General features: G+C 47.9%; 2 protein-coding genes across 3 annotated transcripts in view; both read left to right on the forward strand.

Moving 5' to 3' along the window:
* Positions 1-33: 33 nt before the first annotated feature.
* On the forward strand, positions 34-5,997 carry sh3bp5la (SH3-binding domain protein 5-like, a). The gene is made up of 6 exons (XM_029129383.3): positions 34-778; positions 1,547-1,609; positions 1,941-2,069; positions 2,867-3,031; positions 3,587-3,760; positions 4,074-5,997. The coding sequence occupies exons 1-6, from the start codon at positions 545-547 to the stop codon at positions 4,614-4,616; spliced, it is 1,308 nt and encodes a 435-aa protein (XP_028985216.1). The 5' UTR covers positions 34-544; the 3' UTR covers positions 4,617-5,997.
* A 546-nt stretch (positions 5,998-6,543) lies between these two features.
* Positions 6,544-22,197, forward strand: part of gabbr1a (gamma-aminobutyric acid (GABA) B receptor, 1a) — a 45,226-nt gene continuing 29,572 nt past the window's right edge. The window contains exons 1-7 of one of the 2 annotated variants that reach the window (XM_055503484.1): positions 6,544-6,971; positions 9,450-9,536; positions 9,742-9,806; positions 11,272-11,410; positions 13,655-13,840; positions 14,716-14,733; positions 20,730-20,890. In XM_055503484.1, the coding sequence (XP_055359459.1) occupies positions 9,458-9,536; positions 9,742-9,806; positions 11,272-11,410; positions 13,655-13,840; positions 14,716-14,733; positions 20,730-20,890 (648 nt within the window). In that variant the 5' untranslated portion in view covers positions 6,544-6,971; positions 9,450-9,457. The remainder of the gene's footprint in view (positions 6,972-9,449; positions 9,537-9,741; positions 9,807-11,271; positions 11,411-13,654; positions 13,841-14,715; positions 14,734-20,729; positions 20,891-22,197) is intronic. The other variant, XM_029129382.3, reaches the window with a different exon arrangement.

A 22,197-nucleotide genomic window follows, 5' to 3' on the forward strand; every position in this document is an offset into this window, starting at 1 on the left:
GAGGTGTGACTCAGCGGTTCGCGTCGTCCGTGGCGGCGGTGGGTTTCGCCTACGGTGGCCGTGCGGGTCCAAACTGTTCCGCATATCTTAGCCGCTCGTTTGTTTACTACACTTGCAGCGATGGTTTGAGATCGAAACCCGCAGCTAGCTAGCCTAGCTAAAATCACAAAGAGTCGGCTGGAATGGAGGACGAAACGCGTGTAATGGGGCACGTAGTGGTGGCGTCTTTTAATGGGCACGGTTCGCCTGGTGTCTAGAGGCGCATGCGTTAGTTTTATTCCCAGAGTCCGTTAGCCTGCTAGCCTACCAGACTGCATGCTAGGCTAGCTCCTGTGGGCTCGCTTTTCGTTGAGAACTAGTAACGAAATGGCAGATTGCGAACTCCAGACTAGTCGTCGTAGCTGGGAGCATACGGCTGGGTTTGGTTTCTACTTCACCCTAGTTTTTGACTAGAGCAGGCGCGTGGGTTCGTAGCGTAGCCGTCACGTTTGCTGGTGAAGCGACCTGAGCTAACGCTGCTGCTAGCACAGCTGCCTGCGCTGGAATGGAGCCGGGCGACTTGCGAGAGAGCCCCGCTGGCTCCGGGGAGTCAGACGCGGGCGACTGGAGAGAGGTCATTCCATGCGAGGATGGGGGCGTCAAATCCACCGAAACCAGTACACGAATACAAGACACGCAGCACAAGGAGAGCTGCGACGCCAGCGAAAGCGATAAACAAAAAATACTGGGAGAGCAATTACACAGTCCATACGAGGAGGAACTGGACCCCAGGATCCAGGTACGTGAGGCATCCGATCGTCGATCCGATCCTTGGTGGTGCATTTAGTAATCTCAGGTTTGCTTCACTCTAATTAGTTTTATTAAAGTCAACCTCGAGATAAATGATCGGAATGTTACAGCCAGAAACACGCCCTTCTACACATCTAGACTGTGTAGTTTTACATTTAATAAATATGACCCTCTGCCTGCTATTGATGTTAATGGTATATTAATTGTAAATTCCAACGTAAATTCCATTGATTCACAGTTTGTATGTAATCACAGTGACTCTCACACCCACCGTGAACAGAAAGGAACCTATGGTGGAAGATCTGCCAGATGCTTCACCTTTCTTCCCCAAGGCCATGATACTCTAACAGTCCTGATCTACTGTTCACATGTTCACACAAAGTAAATGTCCAAATTATGCAATATTAAGGTCTTAAATTGTTTGTGGCTAATCCAAGATGGAATGAATCCGTAATCAACACACCATGGTGCCTCATTTGCCTGTATTTAGTTTTAATTTCACGAGAATTGCTTTAATAAAATTTTGCTTTTGTCAAAACTGTTTTATAAAATGTGATAATTCACAGCAGTACAGAACCTTCTGTACATTAGTATTAAATATTAAAAAAACTTAAACAGGAGACTCTTCTATTGCATGTAATGTCAACTGTTTCATATGAAGCCTTTTCATATTTCTCCCCTCAGCACATTCAAGCCCGTGGGTTTTTATAGTTGTTAGTAGGAGCCTGAAGCAGTACATTATTTTTTGTTTCCATAGGAAGAGTTGGAGCACCTTAATGAAGCTAGCGCAGAAATCAACAGACTAGAACTGCAATTGGATGTAAGTACAAATGCATGTTTGTAAGTTACATAGACATTAAAGCAGGTATTAGGGACACATGACTTTTTTATTATAAAATCAACTTTGTGATTAAAAAAGACGCTCTTTATCTGTTTCTAAATCTTTAATAATCTACTCAGACAGTGCTAATCAATATGTTAAATTTGTTTCCCGAGCAGAAGATCTGAAAATGCTAAAATGGAAAATGCATTTGTGCAGATAGTTTGACACTCTGTGAATTATTGGCTCACTTCTAGGCATGCTTCTTTATGAAATGTAATCAGTCGTTCCATTACAGGTAAATCTAATCTTGTCGTTTTCATGCTTACAGGATGCCAGGTCAGGGTACCGGAAGATTCTCACAGAGTCTGCCAGGAAGCTAAATGCTCAGAGCTCCCAGCTTGGCAGCTGCATAGAGAAAGCCAGACCGTACTATGAGGCTCGTCGCCTCGCAAAGGAGGTACATACAAATGACATGTCTATAAATATGTTTCAATTATTTCAAGGATAAATTTGAGTAGGTCTCTAAGAAATCCTCTTTGTCCAGAACTAAATCTATTTCTATGGTACATATACTGCTATAGTGGCAGCTAATTTCTAAACCTAACTGAACTAAAAACGTCTGGCCAGCAGCAAATATATCAGCTTTGATTAACCACTGATTCCACATGAAGCAATAGAAGCGTGTTACAGAGTGTTAAGACCCAGAAACACGGGTCTGATAGTTTGTCCTGTTGTTCCTCCTTTGCTCAGCTCTGAAATACAACACAAACATTAAATGAGCTTATCAAAAGTTCAGAGCTGTCGCCTGTAAAGAATAGTGGTTATTTACTGCACAAAGCCCTAGTTATTACCTCTGATTTTGTGAAGAGCTTTCTCCGTGTGTGTCCAAAGTTCTTTTTAGTGAGTTTGTAGCATCATAAATCTCATAGACTGTTGTTTACTCTGTTCAGCAAAAGACGTTATTATGTTGAGTAATGATGTCCGTAACCGGTCACACTCAATGACACGTAGTCAATTTATGTAGAGAAGACAAAATGATGGATGTGATGGAAACCAGATCTGTTAACAGCTTTAAATGCAACATTTTTACCCAACTAGTCTTTATATTTGTGGCTTTTTATTGGTCTGATGGTTATTTTAAATAAGCTGGCCTTAATTTAAAATGTAAGTCTATGGTTTCAGAAGATGTATCCCAGCCGTTGGATCAAACACAACCAGTGGTCACGGCTGTAAATGTTAGTCTTCTCTCTGCAGGCACAGCAGGAAACCCAGAAGGCGGCTCTGAGCTATGAGAGAGCGGTTTCCATGCACACAGCTGCCAGGGAGATGGTTTATGTGGCAGAGCAGGGACTGATGGCTGATGGCAAGAACACCCTGGATCCCACCTGGCAGGAGATGCTCAACCATGCTACTGCCAAGGTAACGGAAAAGAGGCCGTGGGCATATTGTGGGAAAGTCATCATGATTAGTGTCAATACTTACTTACTTGCACTTAATTAATAGCAAACTATTTCTGTGGATCAACTGTGCAGCTGGTAGATGGGCTGAGCAGCTGAAAATAGACGGATTTGTCATCCTGATATTTAGCAGCCTTGGCCACATTCACAAACTGACTGTTGGTGGGTTTGATTGGCAGGGTTATTAAAAAATGCCCAAGGCAGCTGGTGAAAATGGCTCCATCAAATATAACAGGTAGCACTTGGTGGTCTCCTTGTCTTCAACTGTTAGAGAATAAATTCCATATAGTTAACACAACGTGCCAATTTTATAATTACCCGGCTAAAAATGTAAAGCAATTCAAATCTGTGTTTCAGATCTAAATGAGCGCGTGGGAGGGAGGTAGCATAGACCTATAGTCCATGATTCACCGTCGTTTGGTTGTGATGAAATATTGGAACGAAGAGAGGAGCCTGCGCTCATGTTTATTCTGAACAAGCTGGCCTTTTTTTTCTGTCGGCGTCGTGTTATTCTCAGGTGAATGAAGCCGAAGAGGAGCGGCTCCGCAGCGAGAGGGAGCACATGCGCGTCACACACGCCTGTCAGGAGGCGGAGGCCCGGGTTCAGATGCTGCAGAAGTCCCTCAAGAGAGTCATCCTGAAATCCAAACCCTACTTTGAGCTCAAGGCCCAGTTCAACCACATACTGGAGGTAATCCAGACACAAGCGCTTATCAGCCACCGTTTTCAATGTAGTGCACAGGGGAGACAAAGATCTGTTCACATGTAAAATCATAAACAGAAAAGGTTTGTGTTTTACTTTGCTTCTCAGTCGCACAAGGAATTTTCAGCTCTGTTGCTGTACTTGAGTTGTAAATATGCTGCTGACTTGGCAAAACACTACTATAATATATTCAGTGTTTTATAGATTTACTTGAGGTCAGCAGTGGGTTATTTTCCTGTTTGGCATAGAATCAATGTAAAAATGGATGATGGAAGTGTTTGTGCCCTTTGTGTGACTCCAGGAGCACAAGGCCAAAGTGCTGCAGCTGGAACAGCACGTAGCCAAAGTGAAGACCAGCTACTCCATCGCGCTGCGCAACTTGGAGCAGATCAGTGAGCAGATCCATGCGCAGAGGGGCAGGGACCCGGCCGAGGGAGGGTGCCCCACCGTCTGCGGGGGGCGGAGCCCTCCGGTTGGAGCCGAGTGCGACGCCAAGGTCCAGGAAGTGGGCGGAGCCTGTGGCGGTGGGCTGACGGGGAAGGATCGAGTCGATGGAGCCATTAACCTGGTGGAGACGTACAAGGAGAACGAGAAAGCGAGGGATCGGGCGGGGTCGGATTCCCTCTCCGTCTTCAGCCTGCAGACCATCGCCTCCGACCTGGAGAAATATGACTCCGTCGAGCACCTCGGAGACCTCAGCGATGTGGGCAGCGTAGCTGGGGATGAAGTGGAGAAAGACAGAGGCGTGTTGATGGATAGAAGAGACCGGCTGATGGAAGCCACGTCCGCCAGAGAGCGTCAGCAGACGTTCTTCAAGCAGCATCACAGAAGTTTCAGTTTGTGAGGCTGCGAAAGCAAAGTGTGAGTTAGTAGGAATTGGGTTAAATATCCCTTAAACACTGGTAGCAACCAAAGCGTGAGTTACCTGCAGATGTAAAGAGGAGCGACACAGTATGATACGTGGTGCAAACAAGCACACTTACAATGACTGACAACATTATTCTGAAGCTGACACTGCAGCCTAGCTAGAACACTACTGCAATACACACAGCTTACATCCCTCCAGGACATGTATACTGCTTTCATTTCGAGAGGTCCTGGGTAGAAATCGTTCCTTGTGCATGAAGGAGCAGTGAAGAAAGTTTCGGCCGACATATTTAGCCACGCATCTTTCCCAGACTAATTGTTGATCTAATTTGGTAAGACTGGTGAAAACCAAACTCTCCATTGTTTCCCCTGCAGTCCTGTCAAGACTAATAATCAATCGCTTCAAGGTAGAGAGTGGCTTCCACCACAGACCCCCCACCCCCCTTCACGTCTTGTGCTATGTTGCTATGTAAAGGAAAAATGATGAAAACGATTCTGTCAGTGCAGAGTGGCGGCTTGTTGGAACTCACATTTCCTGTATTTATTTTATTTAATGTGCTGGAAGTAGTGATTTTGGTTTGTTTTAGCACCAGAGAATCAGTTTTTTGAAAATTCCTGACATGATGAATTAAGCAGGACGAGCAGAATTTCATGGTTTCCGGTGCCGATTTATTTAAACCAACATTTATGACGCATAATCAGAAGTACGTGCTGAAACGCTGGAATAATTAATCCTAATATCATGAAGCCTGCCGGGTTTTCTGTCTCGTCTTTCAACACAAAGGCCTTTGCTAAAAATGCTTTGATTATGTTTACATTCGTATTAGTGGATTTGTTTCGCTGTAGGTTAATTTGCCGTTTACTTTTTTTAAAATTGCCCTGTAATTTTAAATTGTGCCTTTAAAAGGGACAAGTAACAAATTTAGCGTCAGTAGTACTTGTGATAAACTCATTGGAGTTTTCCTTAAACCATTTAAAGAATGAGCACAAATGAAACAATGTGACTTTCTCAGCCCCATTTTCTGATGAGACTTGAAGATTTATTTTTGTTTCGTGTATATTCTGCTTTGTTCTTTTATGATATTGTACTTTGATTACCAGAGTGTATGATGCAAAACGTTAAAGTCAGGAGATGACTTGTAAAAGTATGTAATTATTACAAAGCTAGAAAATACTGAATATGTACAGATCCATGTGATTCTGACTGTTTTGTTGTTGGAAACTCACGGTTCGCTGCGTGTATTTAAGTGTCTGTCCCTCCTCCCTCCAGATTGCCTCCGCCCTTTTTAATGTCACCGCTCACTGTTTCCACTTTGTGGCATCCGTATACCTATAATCAATAAAACAGATCAAAGTCAGACTCCTGTGCGTCTCTTCACATTTACATGGTGCCTTAGAGGAGATGCTGTGTAAAATGGCAGGTTGTGGTATAGGAAATATGCAGCTACGGGGAGAGAGCTGGTGAGAATCAGGGAGAGGTTATGTTTTCCCCAGCCTTCCTTCAATTATTCAGCAGATATATAAATATGAAGCAGAATGCTGATCCCAGAATAGATGCCAGAGGAGACGCAAAAGACAAAAACCGGAGACGAATCAGCCGACGCTCCTTGATTTAACAGATGACCAGTGTTGTAGAAATAAATGACGCTGCTTCGTTGACTTAAGCTCTGAGGGCCTTTGGTAGGAGGCTTAACTATGTAGTCGCTGTTAATACCACGGCGCCATATCTGCACCTCTATCCGCGTCTAGTCTTCATACCGTGATATAATTATCCACGGCGGGATAACCCCACGAGCTTAGCACAAATCCGACGCCTCCTCTTAAGATTCATTGTGATATTTTGTGTTGTGGGCCTGGACCTTAGCGCGTTTCGTCGCGGAGAGGAGGAGGAGGAGGAGGAGGAGGGGGGCAGATGAAGGCGTGAGAGAGCGAACGTTACGCACGGTGCGTCTCCATCATGACGTCGCGAATTAGCTCAAGATTGTAGAAGGGGGAGAGAAAAAGGGAGGGGAGTGTGGCGAATCGGTGCTTCGTCGCTTGTGGGGACGCGTTTGTATATAGTGCATGTATATTTTTTGTATGATTTTTTGTCATTTCGTGTCGCTGCCGCGCGCAACTGCACTACACGGAAACACCCAGAATGAGACGCGTTCGGCTTTTCTAACCCTCTGTTTACGCGCGGAGCAGCCTGTGCATTTATAGCCATATTGAATACAGCCATAAAATCGTTACAATGATGCATATTTCTACCAAATAATCCGACCTGGCTTTTCCCCGGCGGGTCCCACCCGAGGACGTACTGTTATCTTGACAGAGCGCATCGAAACTAATAGTAAGTACACATGCTACTGCCTTGCTTCAGGGAGCTAGATGCTACTATTGCTGCGGGTCGCGATATTAAACTGCATTTATTGAGAGGATGCTCCGTTTCTGACGCGGATACTCCAGGTAGCGATGCCAAATCCGCTCGTGGTTCTGAATGCAGGGGCCGTACGTCTCCGATGGGCACAGGCCACATTTGTTTTGGGTTGCTTCTTGCAGGGAGCCGCCGCCGTCCTGCCTGCATTCAGATTTTAATGATTTAGAAAGGGAGGATCACCGGATGGGATTGGAGCCGTTCTAAAACCAGCGCATTAGGTTGGAGCAGCTGTCACGCCGTTCTGCACGCTCTTTTGCAGAGGCATTGATGTGAGCGCTACAACATACGGCTTGTTAATATGGTCGGCCTTCCTCTACAGGCCGTCACGGATTCCCTCGTCAACAGCCGACAAGTAACTACCGGCAGCACACGGTTGGTGGCAGCCTTACTGTGACCCTCACGTCTCAATGGTTCATGCTCAGCCGTGCACGAAACGTAGCTGGAGCGTGCGCGTGGATGCCCGTGGCCCTGCTCGGAGCCGGGGAATAGCCGCTGCTACTGGACGCGGAGTGTGGGCTGGCGTCGGAGCCGATCATCTCCATTGCAGTTTCCTGCATTACAAAGAGCCAAGGAAGTGGGAAGCGCGTGCGGCGGTGGAGGTGGTTGTGTAACGAGGAGTCTCGCAGGGCTGCAGAGCTGGAGCTGTGAAGGTGCTGTCTGTGGTGCTGAAACCCTAATTGCATTTTAAAGCTTGAGGCTAGTTGACGGCTCCCCCCCACCCCACCCACTCCCACTGCAGCCACGCTCTGGAGTTCGCTGGCTTTGTGCTGGTTCGGATGCTCCGTCCGTGCTCCACTCACTCACTCACAGTTTGCTTTGATCCGGCTCAACGTGTAAGCGCTGATATTAGTGGCTCCTGCTGGGCTGTCCTCCTTCCCTCCACGGCCTCCCCTCCTCCGTTCCCACACGGCCAACAGACAGACAGACAGACAGACAGACACACACACACACACACACACACACACACACACACACACACCGTGGTGGTGTCTGCATCCTGCTTGCCTCTTGTCAGTGAACTCTAAAAATACTCTGGATAATGCTAATGAAGTATCCAGCAGAGTTTGTCTGTCTTCCACAAGCAGGCCTCGCTGCCATCTGTCTCACTCACTGGTGCTTTGTTAAGTCCCCACCCACCCACCTAACGAACTCACCCCCTTATTGCTTCAAGTGTGAGAATGTATGTAGCCAACATTTAGGAAACTACGAGTGACCAGCTCTGTATGTGGACGGCGTCAGCGCCTGTGTTGATGTGTTGGTGTGACAGCTCCAGGATCTGTCGAGGGTCTTTTGACTTTTTGCATCGTCCACTCTAAACAGATCCTCTTGAAATCTGTGGTGTCAGTTGTTGTCTCCGTGAAGATGAGCCAAGCTAATGGAACAGCTTGTCCTCACACCAAGGGCAAACTTTTACATTACTTATTGATGTAATCACGCATTTACTTTTCATCGCATGTGCATTTGACACACACGCTAAAACCAGGGCGACTTGCACACGTGCCAGAAAAGCTGCATGAAGTTGGATGAATCGCCTCAGAGATGCCACTGGAGTCAGTTCTGGGTTGGGACGTGGATCATAGATTAGAACTGAAAATGAATAAACAGATAAAAAGCTCGGGCTACGCTGCTGAAACGAGGCTGTCGGTCGTCTCCATCTGAGATTAGCAGCTTACAGATACACGATCAGAGGTGTTGTCCTGTTTAACTGCATTGTGGGTAATTCTTGCACCACGTCATGCTCATGAAGACAGATGCATTTAGGTAAAAGGCTAGTGAATTAGCCTTTTACCCAAATGCATCTGTGTTTATACTGTAAACTAGACGTGTGTGATATTGTGACTGTCATCACTGAGTCTAATGAGGCTGCAGGAGTGAATCTGCAGTGAATGCTTCCTTTGCCAGGGCCACGGGGTGAATCACAGTAAAAAGCTGTCAACACCTGAAAGCACTTTTCTGCCTTGCGATGCAAAGCTTTTGTGCCTTGGTGTGCAAGCTGTTTTCTACCCAGATATGGAGGCAACTCCAAAGACGGCTGCCTGGGCGCAGAGTGTTTCCACGGACAGCCACTTTACAACAACAGCACTATCAGCCATCAAACCCGAGCCCGAGCGCTGTGTACACAGCCTTTGAAATGAGGCGAAGCTGGCGATCAGCTGAACCCGAGCTGTCTGCGCTGTAAACACCAACAGCGGCGAGGGAGACCTTTAAAAGAAAGCCTTTGCCAAAACGTTGATGCATGTCTCAAACGTGCAGCCGGCAGGAACCATCGGCGTCTGTAGTGAGAGAGTAACATCTCCGTATCCTGCAACTTCCTTGTTTTGCATTTCCCCTTTTTCCTCAATTTCCTTGTTTTCTCCTAAAACGCCTCTCCCTCTCTTCCTTCTCTTCCAGATCCAGAGATGGCACGGCTATTGTTTCTGATTATTCTCTATGCTCTTCCATCTCTTGTTGTGCCCATACATAATTCATCAGCTGGAGGTAATTTGTGTGTGTGTGCAGAAGTGTGTCCATGTGCTCGTTGTGTGTGTTTACGTGCGTTAATGGACAAAAGTAACTCCGGAGAGTTTGCTAAGTGACCTGAATGCAGCTGAATGTGTGGTGAGGAAGGCGTCGGTTAAATCCACACTATGTCACGTTGCTGTAATCAATCTATCATCTCCCTCGTTGCTGCTTTTTCTTTCAGGCTGTGCCATCATCCGGCCTCCCAGGGATGGAGGCATCCGCTACCGAGGCCTGACACAGGAACAGGTACAGACTCCTACTGCTCATCCGTCAAACCACATTCGGCTTGAAAGCGCAACGCGCAACCTATGATCAGGATAATTAGGCAGCTAACGCTTGTATTTGCCATTTAAGTTTTCAAACTGATGCCATGATTATGGATATTTCAGTTGAATGTTAAAAACTGTTTAACTAAGGGGTGAGTTGTCACATTTTCAGTGATTTAAGCTGCTTTAGTGGCTTCAGACATTCCATGAGCTAATTATTAGCGCTCCCATTGAGCCGACGTCGCTCTAATGCCTGTGCAGTGGCCTCTTAGCTTAGCCTAGCATCAGCAGTGGCACTGGGCAGAGTGCTATTGACCAGCACTGAAGCAGGAACCTATTGATTGAATTGAAAGGCTCGTTCTAACACAGGCTGCTCCGGATCCGACCGCAGGGCGTCGGCCTCAACCTTCTACCTTTGCACTTTCCAAATCTCATTAAGATGTGAAAAACTAATTATTAGGTACATTGGCTTCTTCCCACAAGCTCACGGCAGATATTGGCCTGTGCCTGACCGGTTTGTTTCATTAAATGTTTCATAAAATGAGAAATCCAGGCATGCTAGTGTTAAAATTACAATAAACAAAGCAACCAATGTGACCTGGAGCTAATGTCCATGTAACGCTATTTACCCTAGAATCAACTACAGGGTGTGAATCCACTGGTTAAGAAGAGGCCATGACATCTTCTGCCGCTGTGCTGATTCTTCCCCATTTACAATATGTGAACATTGTTTGTTTGATTGGGACAGATTCAGATGTAGCTTCTAAACTCATGATGTGAAATAAACCACAAACATATTCAACGTTTGAGACGTGATGTGAGCAGAGAAACTCCACACACAAGTCACGGTGTGTTAGTCTGAGTGTGTGTTAGTCTGAGTGTGTGTTAGTCTGAGTGTGTGTTAGTCTGAGTGTGTGTTAGTCTGAGTGTGTGTTAGTCTGAGTGTGTGTTAGTCTGAGTGTGTGTTAGTCTGAGTGTGTGTTAGTCTGAGTGTGTGTTAGTCTGAGTGTGTGTTAGTCTGAGTCCATGTTTGAGTCCATGTTTGAGTCTGCGTTAGTCTCAGTTCGCGTTAGTCTGAGTCTGTTTTACTCTGTGTTAGTCTGAGTCTGCATTTGAGTCCATGTTAGTCTGAGTCCGCGTTAGTGTCCCAGCGTCTGGAGCAGGACTTTACATCTCACTGCACCACATCTGACTGGAGGAGGATCATGATGTCCACTACAAGTGTCCTGAGCGTTCTCAATGCACACACACGTTAGACACAGATCTGAAGCTGAGCAAACCTGCTTCTTCAGCACCTCTAAAGAAGACGGTTTATTCCAGAGTCCCTCAGTTCACATCTGGCGCCCCGTGCTCGGTGCTGCTTTACGGCTGCAGCCTGTGGCCCCAGTGTCTGCAGCAGTGACAGAATGGAGCAGGTCCTTTAATGGCTGCCGTGTCCTCCACAGATCCGCAGCGTGCAGATCCTGCCCGTGGACTATGAGATCGAGTACATCTGCAGAGGGAACCGGGTGATCGTGGGCCCCAAGGTCAGGAAGTGTTTGCCCAACGGCACGTGGACGGACATGACCCAGCACAGCAGATGTTGTGAGTTCCTTCTGCTCTGGCTCTCGTCTTTCCAGCTCCTCCTCCTCGTCTCACAAAGTGCGAGCAGCCGTCGAGTCGGCCTCAAATTACAATGAAATCAGATCTCAGTTGTTCTGACGGCACGTTATCGCCGCCGTTTCCACCACAGTGAGACGAACGTGTGAACTGAGCAGACATCAGTCTCACTCTTTTCTAGGGTTTGATGTTGTATTGTTATAAAGACCAGTTTATATTCAAGCGCAGTCGGCGCCGTGTTGCATATTTTGGACCCATCTGCTTTTGGGTTTGAGGCTCAGGCTCCGCTTCGGCTTGTTCTTCCTGGGTGGAAGCGTCTCTTTAGCTGCCAAACGCTGCACTTTCTTCACCAGCCAGTTGCTAATTGCGTCCACCTGCTGTTAGCGCTGAGCCGCTCGTCGACAGGACTGTGGCTAAAGCCGAGCTAAAGAAAGCCTGAACGCGTATCAGTGCCAAACCAAAGTCACGGGAGGTCCCGTCACCAACTTCTGTGATGCCTTTAATGTCCGTTTGGGCGGTGGGAACACTGCTCACTTCTGCTCCTTAAGCCACTTCTTTAGCACCTTGCATCATGATGTCATAGCTGAGGGGAGGAAGAGCCTGACGCCATTTTTATTTCAGGACAGCGAAGCGTCAGCGGTTCTAACTTTATTAACGTTTCAGTGAACAGGGTTTGGTTGGTTTTTCTGTTCCACTTTTACTTGCTCTTGCTGTGACTGTGCACTGTTACTTTGCGTCCTCCTGTTTGAGTCTGGGCTGTAACGGAGCGCTGCTTTGGAGGACGGCCACTCACGCTCCTCACTGTGCTCTCGCTGGATAATTGATTATGACTAAGCCTCCTTACAAACGATACGCAGGCTCTGCTGTACAAACGTGTAAATCATCCTGATGAAGGCTGCGCCGACGAGCACCGATCAAATGAAGACGCTTCCAGTAGGTTCTTTCAGCACAATCCATCTTCTAAACAACACGTAAACAGGATTAAACGTTCGATGTAATTGGAGGAAGGAGAAAGAAAGAAATGGGTTTCTAGACGCCAAACGCCACACATACAATCCTGCGTTAGCTACTGAAAACCATCTGCAGGCCACAGCTGAGTGGTCATATCCCATCAAAGTATGGACTGAGGCATGCTGGGTAATGTCTGCATGTGTTATGTTACATTCGTTTTTTATGTAGTAATCAAGTAGATTCACTGTTTCTGGACGCTTAAGATGGAATTTCTTGCTGCAGATCAGAATCCTCTTACTGGACAGAGTCTAATTTCTACCCACGTCGCATCAACAGCGCCTCTGCACACGGAGAACAAGGCCAGAGATCCCATCACGTTCCTGTTGTGTGAGCTGCGCTCCCTCCGTTCACGTCCACCGTCGGTGGAATGTCTCTAAAGCAGGATTTTTGTTTTCTCCGTCTTATGTAATCTGCAATCTGGACTTTATTATGTGCACACACGCTGAAGGAAGACTCAACAAAGTCAGCGGCTAAACAGAATTCTAATCAAGAGCTCAGCCATTTTGTGAGACATTCAAGTTCACAAATGCTGTTGTTGGTTCGGTTCTCAGTGGTAACTTATTGTCATCGCGGCCTGTCTGTGTGAGTGAAAATCAGACCCGTCCAATAGCCTGAAAGTCAACGGCAGCACACACGTCTCAGATTAAAGCCGCTGAGCGTCAAGGCGGCAATAATCTCACAGGATGAATTCCTTTAAAGCTCGGCTGCAGACGCTGGCTGAGGAAAAACCTCATTCATATTCTGCCTTCAGGTGCTGAAGAAGAACTAACGCTGTTCTCATTGTAAACTGTGTAGTGCAGTGACCAAAGGAGGGGAATCGACCAACGCGAGCGTGACACACACACACACACACACACACACACACACACACACACACACACACACACACACACACACACACACACACACACACACACACACACACACAGCTCCTTTCCCTCCTACTGCTCTCATCAGCTTTATTTTTCCTCTGCAGCTGAGCAGCACCTGGAGACTGACGCCTAAAGCCCTGAGGCAAACACTGATATCAGACACATTAGGTGCATATGGCTCATGGAAACGTTGACGGGTTCAACAAACCGTTCACGGGAAACATTCTGCACATCTCCATGCTATGTCCCAGCGTTCCCTAGTTATTTACTTTACTGAGCCTCCTGCCCTCTACCTCCACTCATGCATCTCTGCAGGTATTCACTGACTCGTCTGTCCTGTCTCCAGTGCTGCTTTGCCCCCGTGTGTGGACGTCTCTGGAGAACGGCCGGGTGGCGGCGAGGCCTCCAGGGCCCCCGGTGGAGGGAACCATGCTCCACTACAGCTGCAACGCGGGCTTCATCCTGGAGGGCAGGAACCTCAGCCACTGCACTAAACTGGGCAAATGGGACGCACCCAAACCCACCTGCCTCTGTGAGTCGCAGCCACTACGTGACCATGAGCAGCCGCAAATGAGACGCATGCGCTGTAGGCAGGTTCAAGCACTGCAGCGGAATGAAAGATTAGGCGTTTATGTAATATCAGCTATTATTACTTATTCCATCTATCATCATCCGGCCTCACAGAAATGTCAACATAAGGTTTAAAAGATGGCAGATAATTACAGACACCTGTTGTCCCTCTGGTGGCGTGGGGTTGCTAGGCAATAAATGATCCGACCAATCAGGAGCCTGGTAAAACGAGGATGGGACGCGTGAACCTGTACACGATCACGGGGCTTTGGAAATTTGTGAAGTGGTCGCAGTTACTTTTGGTGTCTCATGAGTAAATGTTCGTCCAATAAGGCAGCAGAAAGAGGTCCGGTTGTAAACTGGTATTCGTAGGTGTTGGCATGGCAACCAGTAAAGTTGCTATGGGAATGGTAGTATTGAAAAGGATGAAAGAGGGAATTATCAGCACAGTTGGAGAACGTGGTTCATTGTGAGCCGTTCTTTTACATGTAGATGTTCTTCAGCAGTGCTGCTCATAGCTCGTCTATGTCGCCATAGACCTGTAACTCTGTGTACTCTATTTTTATTGCATGCCTGTAAAATATCAAAGGATTACATAATATCTCGGTGGGGAACTCCTGCCAGACATCACTGCTTGGCAGGAGACCTCAGTTTGTGCTTTTCTGCAGCGTTGTATCGCTGCCACCTAGTGGACGACCATGGTTTTAGCTTTAATGCAGCAGATCATCAGAATCAGACTTTGTTTAAATAAATCTTTGCTGAAGCAAAATGATTATTATTCATCCTGAATTGTATTTTCTAACCAGCTCTTCCTTTTTCCCTACATGTCTCCCAAAGACGACAGAAACTACACAGGTAAGATAATTCTCCATTATCCAAGTTCATGGTAACTAAACTGCTGTTGAAGTTATGTAACACTGACATCAGAGATAATCATCCGAGCTTTGCAAAACATAGCTCTTAGGTAACTACATTTCAGAGACCAGTTTTCAACTTTCGAGTGATCTATTCAGAAGACAGTCTCTGCCTCCTCCTACCGCTGGGCGCTGTGCGTGCAGTGGCCACTAGGGGGCAGCAGCGCTCTGCGGGGAGGAACGGCCGAACTGGGGCGTGTCTCTGAGGCAGCAGCCGCCTGGAGCACTGACAAGTGCTGCTTCTCCAGGATTAAATCCCCACCAGCTGGAAAACACGACTTCTTAGGGAAAAGAAAGTTTTTCTGGGAACAACTTTCCCAATTAAAGGTTTTACTGCTGCCTGAATCATTAATTAAGATTACAGTTAATTAATCAGTAAACTCAGACTAGTTAAGGAAATTAGGTTTCATATCTTACATCAAAACGCTGACAGCGTTTTCTCCCAGCTTCTCACCAGCTCATTACACGAGGAACATCACTTCTGTGCCCCTGAGTATGAAGAAAATCCTTCTTTTATGAATGAGAGAGAAGATTAAGACCATTAAATCCCATAAGGATCATAATGAAGTGCCATTTCCAAAGACTGCTTGTTTTTCACATTAAATTAAGACAAATGTGTAAAACTGAAGGACGTGAGCAGCTGTGGGTTTTCAGCTCTGAACATAATCAGCTCAGGCCCGTTCTGTTCGCTCTGCGCATCCTGGTACTTTAACTGTGTATTTCTATTCCTGTGAGTGTTGCAGTGTGTGAGTTAACAGCAGGTCATTTCTGAAAATGAACTAATGTGCTTACTCAGCCTCCCCTGAAAAACGAGAGGGTCCAAACACGCTGTGGTACAGAAGCTGCATCTGATCCCTGCAGGGATGATGAATACAGGCGCTGCTGCTGCTGCTGCTGCTGCGGCTCAGACAAGTCACCACATTAAGGCAGATATTGAATCATACTGGAGCTACAGTCCTTGGAAGCCTCCCAACACTAGACTCTTATTATATTTTAATGAGGCCTAAACCCGTGAGGGACCTTTTTAGAGCCAAACGCTCCAGGTCACAGATTCACAGGCTGGTTATTGCCACATTTTCACCTGTATGAGCTCCATGCACAGCTCCATGCGCGTATTCCCACAAGTTGCTCATAAAAACTTTCCAAATGTCACGGACAGACTTGACAAACACATAATTAACAAAGCAGCCGAGAACAGTGTTTCCACAAATAGAAATTTCCATCTACTGTCTCGATGCTGACCTCCTTCTGGCTCCTCTCTCTCTCTCTCTCTCTCTCTCTCTCTCTCTCCACTCGATGTGCCATCACCACCCACTTGCTGCCTCCTCAGCAGGAGAAAGGTTAATACCCTGCTCCTGTCTGTGTCTGCTCTCCCCTCGGTGTGTTTTTATAGGCACAGATACGCAGCAGGATCACATCTCTGCTCGTACGCTGAAACAAATCCGCAGCCGCACAACCAATAGAAGCTGTTTGTGTGGCTTCAAAGTTGATGATTTGTTTACAAGTTTCCACTCTTCTGTTCATTTTAGGATTTTAGATTTCTGGACTCTAGAGTTGCTGCCGCAGAGTGTTGCTTTGGTTTGTGATGATGACGAGGGCTCTTCCTCCTGCAGCGCGTACGGCGGCGTGGCCCGGTGGCTGTTTTGCAGTTTAACAGCTGTTGTTCTTCACTCAGATATATTGCTTTAATAACTGAGGCGCTGCAGAGTGTGTGGTGAGTGGCTGCAGGACAAATGACGTAGTGATGAGACTGTCTCCACGTCTCTGAACGCTGCGTTTCTCTCTCGCTGGCCGTCGTTCGTCCTCCATGATCCCACCCGGCACCAGCGTCTGCCGACGCGTCGGACCTTCGGTGGATGAACACAGGCGTTTCGCTTTCTGACGTAAGAGGCCGAACGTCAGCGCCGCGTGAACTGCAGGCGTCTGATTGATGTCACGTTAAAGACCTCATAACTAATTTTCACAATGACTCTTCTTCTCCTGTAGTGAAATGCAGAAGGACAGAAGCAGCCTAACGGTGGCAGCAGGAGGAGAGGCCATTAAGCTGAAGGATGCCGGGTGTTTAAACGGCACACGCCTTCATTAGGGGCTCAGCAACATGCTACAGCACTTACGCTCCGAATGCATCGTTTCCAGCCTGCGCCGCTGCTAATGTCGTCTCCGAGTGTGGCATTTGCCACCACGGGGGTTGTTAGCGCGGCGCTATCTGACGCCGGCGCTTTCTCGCCCGCGTCGGCTGCAGCCGCATGAAGCGAAGCGGTGTATAAAGTTCACGGCTGAATAATTGATTGTGCGTTGGATGGGTCACAGGACGGCAGAGAGGATGAGGAGGTGGAAGTGGAAGGCAAATGCCAGCAGATGATCAGTACACTCACCTCAGCCTGTGAGGGCTTGTTAGCAGCTGGATGTGAATAGCTCTCTGCCACATGGAGTTATTCTGATAATGAGATTTGGGTAATGAACCAAAGTTACATAATAGTCATATTCTATCGCCTAACTACACAGGATTTTTTAATTTAGACTAGAGGAATAATGGCCTTCTTCTCAATTGCTGCAATAAGCAGTTTCCGAAGGGAACTGTAGCACTAACGTTACAATTAGAGCTGCAAAGTCACAAGCACACGATGGGATCAGAGTGGAGTCAATCATTTCTGTACTGTAGCAGGTTGTTGATCTTCAGGATTCCTCAGGTGGTTCATTTATTTAAGATGAAGCGCCATCAAAAATGCATTTCAGAGGCCGAGCATTGAAAGCAGGCTTGGATGAGTGGGCTCAGGTTTGAAAGGCCGGAGCCGCTGTGGTGCTGAGGCTGCGAGCGGCTTCTTTGTGTGGCAGGAATCCAGACAGACTGTGCTGCGAACAGAGGGTTCCGGCAGCAGGTGTGCAGACAGTCCAGCCTCGCGCGCCGCGTGGACCGGAGCCGCGCGCGTCCCAGACGAGGCGCGGCGGCCGCTCGGATCGATACAACCTGCCTCCGCTCCCGCTGATTCCTCAGGGCAGCGTTTTACGGAGCCCAGATGAAATGAGCTGAGAATTAGCACAGGAGGTCGCGGCTGCTGGTGTGTGTCGGCCTCCGAGCGATTAGTGAGGTGCAACTTACATGTGGGCTGATTTCCTGTCTCTGAATGCATGGAGGACTTTAATCGTCAGTTTAAAAACGACCTCCAAATGACACGCGCGTGTCCAGATGGAAGTCTGTGCAACAGGCAGAAGCTCTTTGTGGTTGTAGTGCTATTTGTTACAGGAGATGTGTAGCTGCCTTGGAAAGCAGCTCTACCTTTACCAATATTATGCTAAGTAGCTAAATTATTATGATGCTAATACACAATAATACGACGCTGAAGCCATAAAACTGCCATAAAAATGACTGCATGGAGTCCAAAAACCAAAAGCACCCGGTGATGAGCCCTGCAGGGCCTCAGACGTCCCGGCAGGACTGGATCGGTGCCGCTCAGCGTCCCGCTGATGAAACAGAGACCCGCGGTGGCGACGTGGTGAAGGAAGTGACAGTTCTGCACCGGCCCAGCTCCCACTAAAACCCACAGAACATCTGAGGACAGTCCTGAGCATGGCACTTGTTCCGCAGCGTTCCTGATCCGATGTGACAGAACTGGAGAGATCTGTCAGGAAGAATGGACTAAACTGCCAGAATCCAGTTGTGAGAAGCTTGTCCAGATTTATCCAGGAAGACTCGGCCGCTGCCGAAGGGGCTCGTTCGCAGTGTGGAACTGGGTGCTGAGAACGTAGTAAACGAGAGGCCGGGTCGGAACGTTTACTGTTGCTGCTCAGAACGAGCCAGTTTATCACGTACGCCTGTAAAGTCCAGTCAACAAAATGCAGCAGCGCGTCTGTGAATTCTATTTTTACAGGATCTAATTTCTCAGTTGAAGCTGCCAGAAAAGTGATTTATTGTTTTATTGCTCTGCATTATGGATGGTTCTAATGTTTTAGACCCTCATTCATTTTAATGTTGACCAAATCATTAAACCATCTCCTCAGATAATTCACTCGGCTCCCGCTGGGACCTCCAAAATAATAATCACGATAACAGTAGAATTATGGCTGTTTGTGACAGATTATAAACCCAGAGTTGCTGCGTTCAGTATATAAAGTGCTTATCTTTGCATTTTGAACTGCGATTCTAACAGGTCACCTTGGGCTTCAGTGAAACGTGAAATATATATTTTCTGCCGTTTGACAGGGGCTAAATTATTAGAGGGCGACTGGGCTCTGGAAGCGAACAGCATGATTTAGTTTTCAAGCATAATTACAAATAATTGAGTATTAATGTTTTGCAGCATTTGGGGAAATTGATTTGAGGTTACTCATTAACTATTCAGACTCTGATTGAGTCTAATTAAAAACTAATTGAGTTACACTTTTGATTTATGTGTTACAAGAAGATTAATGTGATTATTTCATCTCTTTTTTTTTCCAACCGCTGAGCTCATGAGATTAGTGGGTTTAAAGGAATGTGTGTTACAGTTGTGTTTGTTCAAATGACCAAAACGTGTTACTAATTGAACCAATGTTGAATAGGACGATAATAAAATGCCGTATAGCTACATGAACAGCTGCCAGCGGTGATGGAGGGATAAAATGAGGTTGCGCCGGACTCTCGGGTTGGATGTTCTGAAAAAGTTGAGCCCAGCGTGTAACTCATTAGAAAACCTTTGAGGAGCTTTTGCCCAGAGACCCCCTCCCTCGTCCCTCTGTTCCTCTGCCTCTCTCTCCCCTCTCCCTCTCTCTCCCCTCGTCCCTCTCTTCCTCTCCCTCTCTCTCCCCTCTCTCTCTCTCTCTCTCTCTCTCTCTCCCTCTCCCCTCTCCTCTCTCCCCTCTCTCTCCTCTCCCTCTCCCTCTCTCTCCCCTCTCCTCCCCTCTCCCTCTCTCTCGTCCCTCTCTCTCCCCTCTCCCTCCCTCTCTCTCGTCCCTCTCTCTCTCCCTCTCCCTCTCTCTCTCCCTCTCCCTCTCTCTCCCCTCTCCCTCTCTCTCTCGTCCCTCTCTCTCCCCTCTCCCTCGGCACACATTTCAGACTTGTCCTGGCTCGCTCGCGCGCTCGCTCGCTCGCGCGCTCCCTCTCTCTCTCGCTCGCGCACACTCGGAGCCAGTCGGTGCTGCAGTGGATCAGACGCAGAGCTGTGGCGCGCTCGCTTTTCCGCGGCAAATCGTTTCATCTGTTGGAACGGGCTGAGACGGCGTTAAAAAGGGAGATGTGGCTGCTATTTCCGCTCCTCCACTCCCCAGTTCACGCGCCAGGCTGCGGCTTTTTATTCAGTTGAATCCACAGTCACTTGACCTGGTTGGCGGCTTCTTCGCGGATTCCGGCGTCTAAGCGCGTCATTTTTGCGTAAAAGTCGTGAGTAAGGGACGCGCAGTCCGACAACCATGATTGATGGAAAGATGCGCGGTCGTTGAATTCAGTCACAACCGCGTGTAAATGCTTAAAATAGTGTGGCTGCAGCAGCCGCTTCCTTTGGAACTTGGCTGCGCGCTTTGATCACATGATGCTGACTGAACTGTGTTTGACTTTGCTCCGAAGCATCCAGCATGCCATGCATAATTAACCAGGCATTGTGCTGATTTATACCATGACTAAATTATTAACTCCACTCGCCAAACGCCTGCGATTGCACGTAAAAAGTTGGTTCACACAATATCTGCAAAAACGCGGCGTCGAGTCCAAACTCACCCATGCGTTTTTTGATCAGGGCGCCAGACACGTGTTGAATCCGTCTACATTCTAGTCGCACGTTCGCTCGCACGCACGCACGCACGCCCGCACGCCCTTCGACTGCAGCACCGCGGGCGACCCGCTCCGGTTGAGCTCACCTTGAGCCGCGATGGTGACGAGCCGAAGTCCCTCCGTCCGCGCTCACGCGCTGCTCCTCCGGGCGTCTCTCATCCTTCTGCTCCTCCTCCGGCCACGGCCGTCCGCAGGCAAGAAGAAGCTGTACATCGGAGCGCTGTTCCCCATGAGCGGAGGCTGGCCGGGCGGCCAGGCGTGCATGCCCTCGGCTCAGATGGCCCTGGACCTGGTCAACAACAGGAGCGACATCCTGCCTGACTACGAGCTGGAGCTCATCCACTACGACAGCATGGTGAGTGCATGTGGAGGGGAGTCGGAGGAGGTGCGCGCTTAAGTGTGTGGTGTCAGTCGGAGAGGGATCTCATTATCTGCCTCTCGAATTAGCACGAGGTGCGACTTCGGCTGTTGTGACATTTTGTTTGAGGTGCGTCCTATGAAACCACCCTCATCTTTATTTTAGTGTTTTCTCATTTTGAGAGTGAGGGGCTGCTTTTATTCTCCAGGCAGCTTTTCTCGGCAGTCGTAGCAGCTCTAGGAAATGTTGCTGTGCTGAACTCCAGGACGCTCTGACCCCAGGAAAACGAGCCACAGGTGTAAAAGGAGGGCTTTAATCAGATCCTAGGCGGTCGTATCTGCCCATCACGTCGCCAGCGCGCTGCACAAAGAGCTGCCACTCGGCCCTCAGCACCCATTTGTGCTTAATGAACAAACACACCTCCAGTTTGTTGCTCATCAATCATTAATCACGGTGGTATTTCAAAATGTCAGCATTATCAACCACTATAAATTCAATATCCGCCCCCGACTGGTTTCATTTCCCCTCGCTGCCCCAGTTTACCACCCACTACACTCACACAGACTTTAATCAACAGCACACTGTTTATCTTATTAAATGAAATGCTGGATTTGTGCCTCGTTACCTTGGATCCTTATTTCATCCCCCAACGAGAGCCTCTGTTTTAACATTGGGAGGATGAGCGGGGACACTGAAAACAATTATGAGGCGTCCCCTCACGTCTCCGCTCCCGAGGCTGCTTATCAATCACCCTGCTGCAGGACAGTTGCCTGGAGAGTGACAGGGGCACAAAGGGTTAACTGTACGGGGAATGGTTGGAAATTTGCTACCAGCTTTTTTCTGATTGGTGTACAAGGCTCTGCATTGGAATCCTGTTAAGCAGAATAGCAGGGAGAGAGAAGGAGTGTATGTGTGCACGCGTATGTGTTTGAGGGAGAGAGAGACCGAGCGAGCGAGAGAGGGAGGGAGGGTTGGCATGGCAACACAGTTACTCTTGAAGCAAACCACAGAAACAAATAAGGTTTGGGTTTTGTGAAAATATGTGTGTGCTGGATGTATGCAGAGCTGATCCAGTGCATCACACACACACACACACACACACACACACACACACACACACACACACACACACACACACACACCGTGTTCTTGGCAATCAGAACTGATCAGATATGTGTGTGTCGCTGTGCGTCTGGATGTGGCTGACGTACGTGAGGATAAAGGCTCAAACACACTGGTTTAACGGCGTCTGAGTGACACTGGTTAATTCCCTCCTCGGGTTTCGTCCGGGGGGAATGTTTTGC

The sequence above is a fragment of the Betta splendens genome, chromosome 16 (genome assembly GCF_900634795.4).
Source record: "Betta splendens chromosome 16, fBetSpl5.4, whole genome shotgun sequence".
Lineage (NCBI taxonomy): Eukaryota > Metazoa > Chordata > Actinopteri > Anabantiformes > Osphronemidae > Betta > Betta splendens.

Excerpts from the sequence above, each read along its gene's own strand:
- sh3bp5la (XM_029129383.3), top strand. The coding sequence starts at position 545 with ATGGAGCCGGGCGACTTGCGAGAGAGCCCCGCTGGCTCCGGGGAGTCA. Across the intron at positions 779-1,546 it reads AACTGGACCCCAGGATCCAG|GAAGAGTTGGAGCACCTTAA; the intron begins GTACGTGAGGCA and ends TTGTTTCCATAG. Across the intron at positions 3,761-4,073 it reads AGTTCAACCACATACTGGAG|GAGCACAAGGCCAAAGTGCT; the intron begins GTAATCCAGACA and ends GTGTGACTCCAG.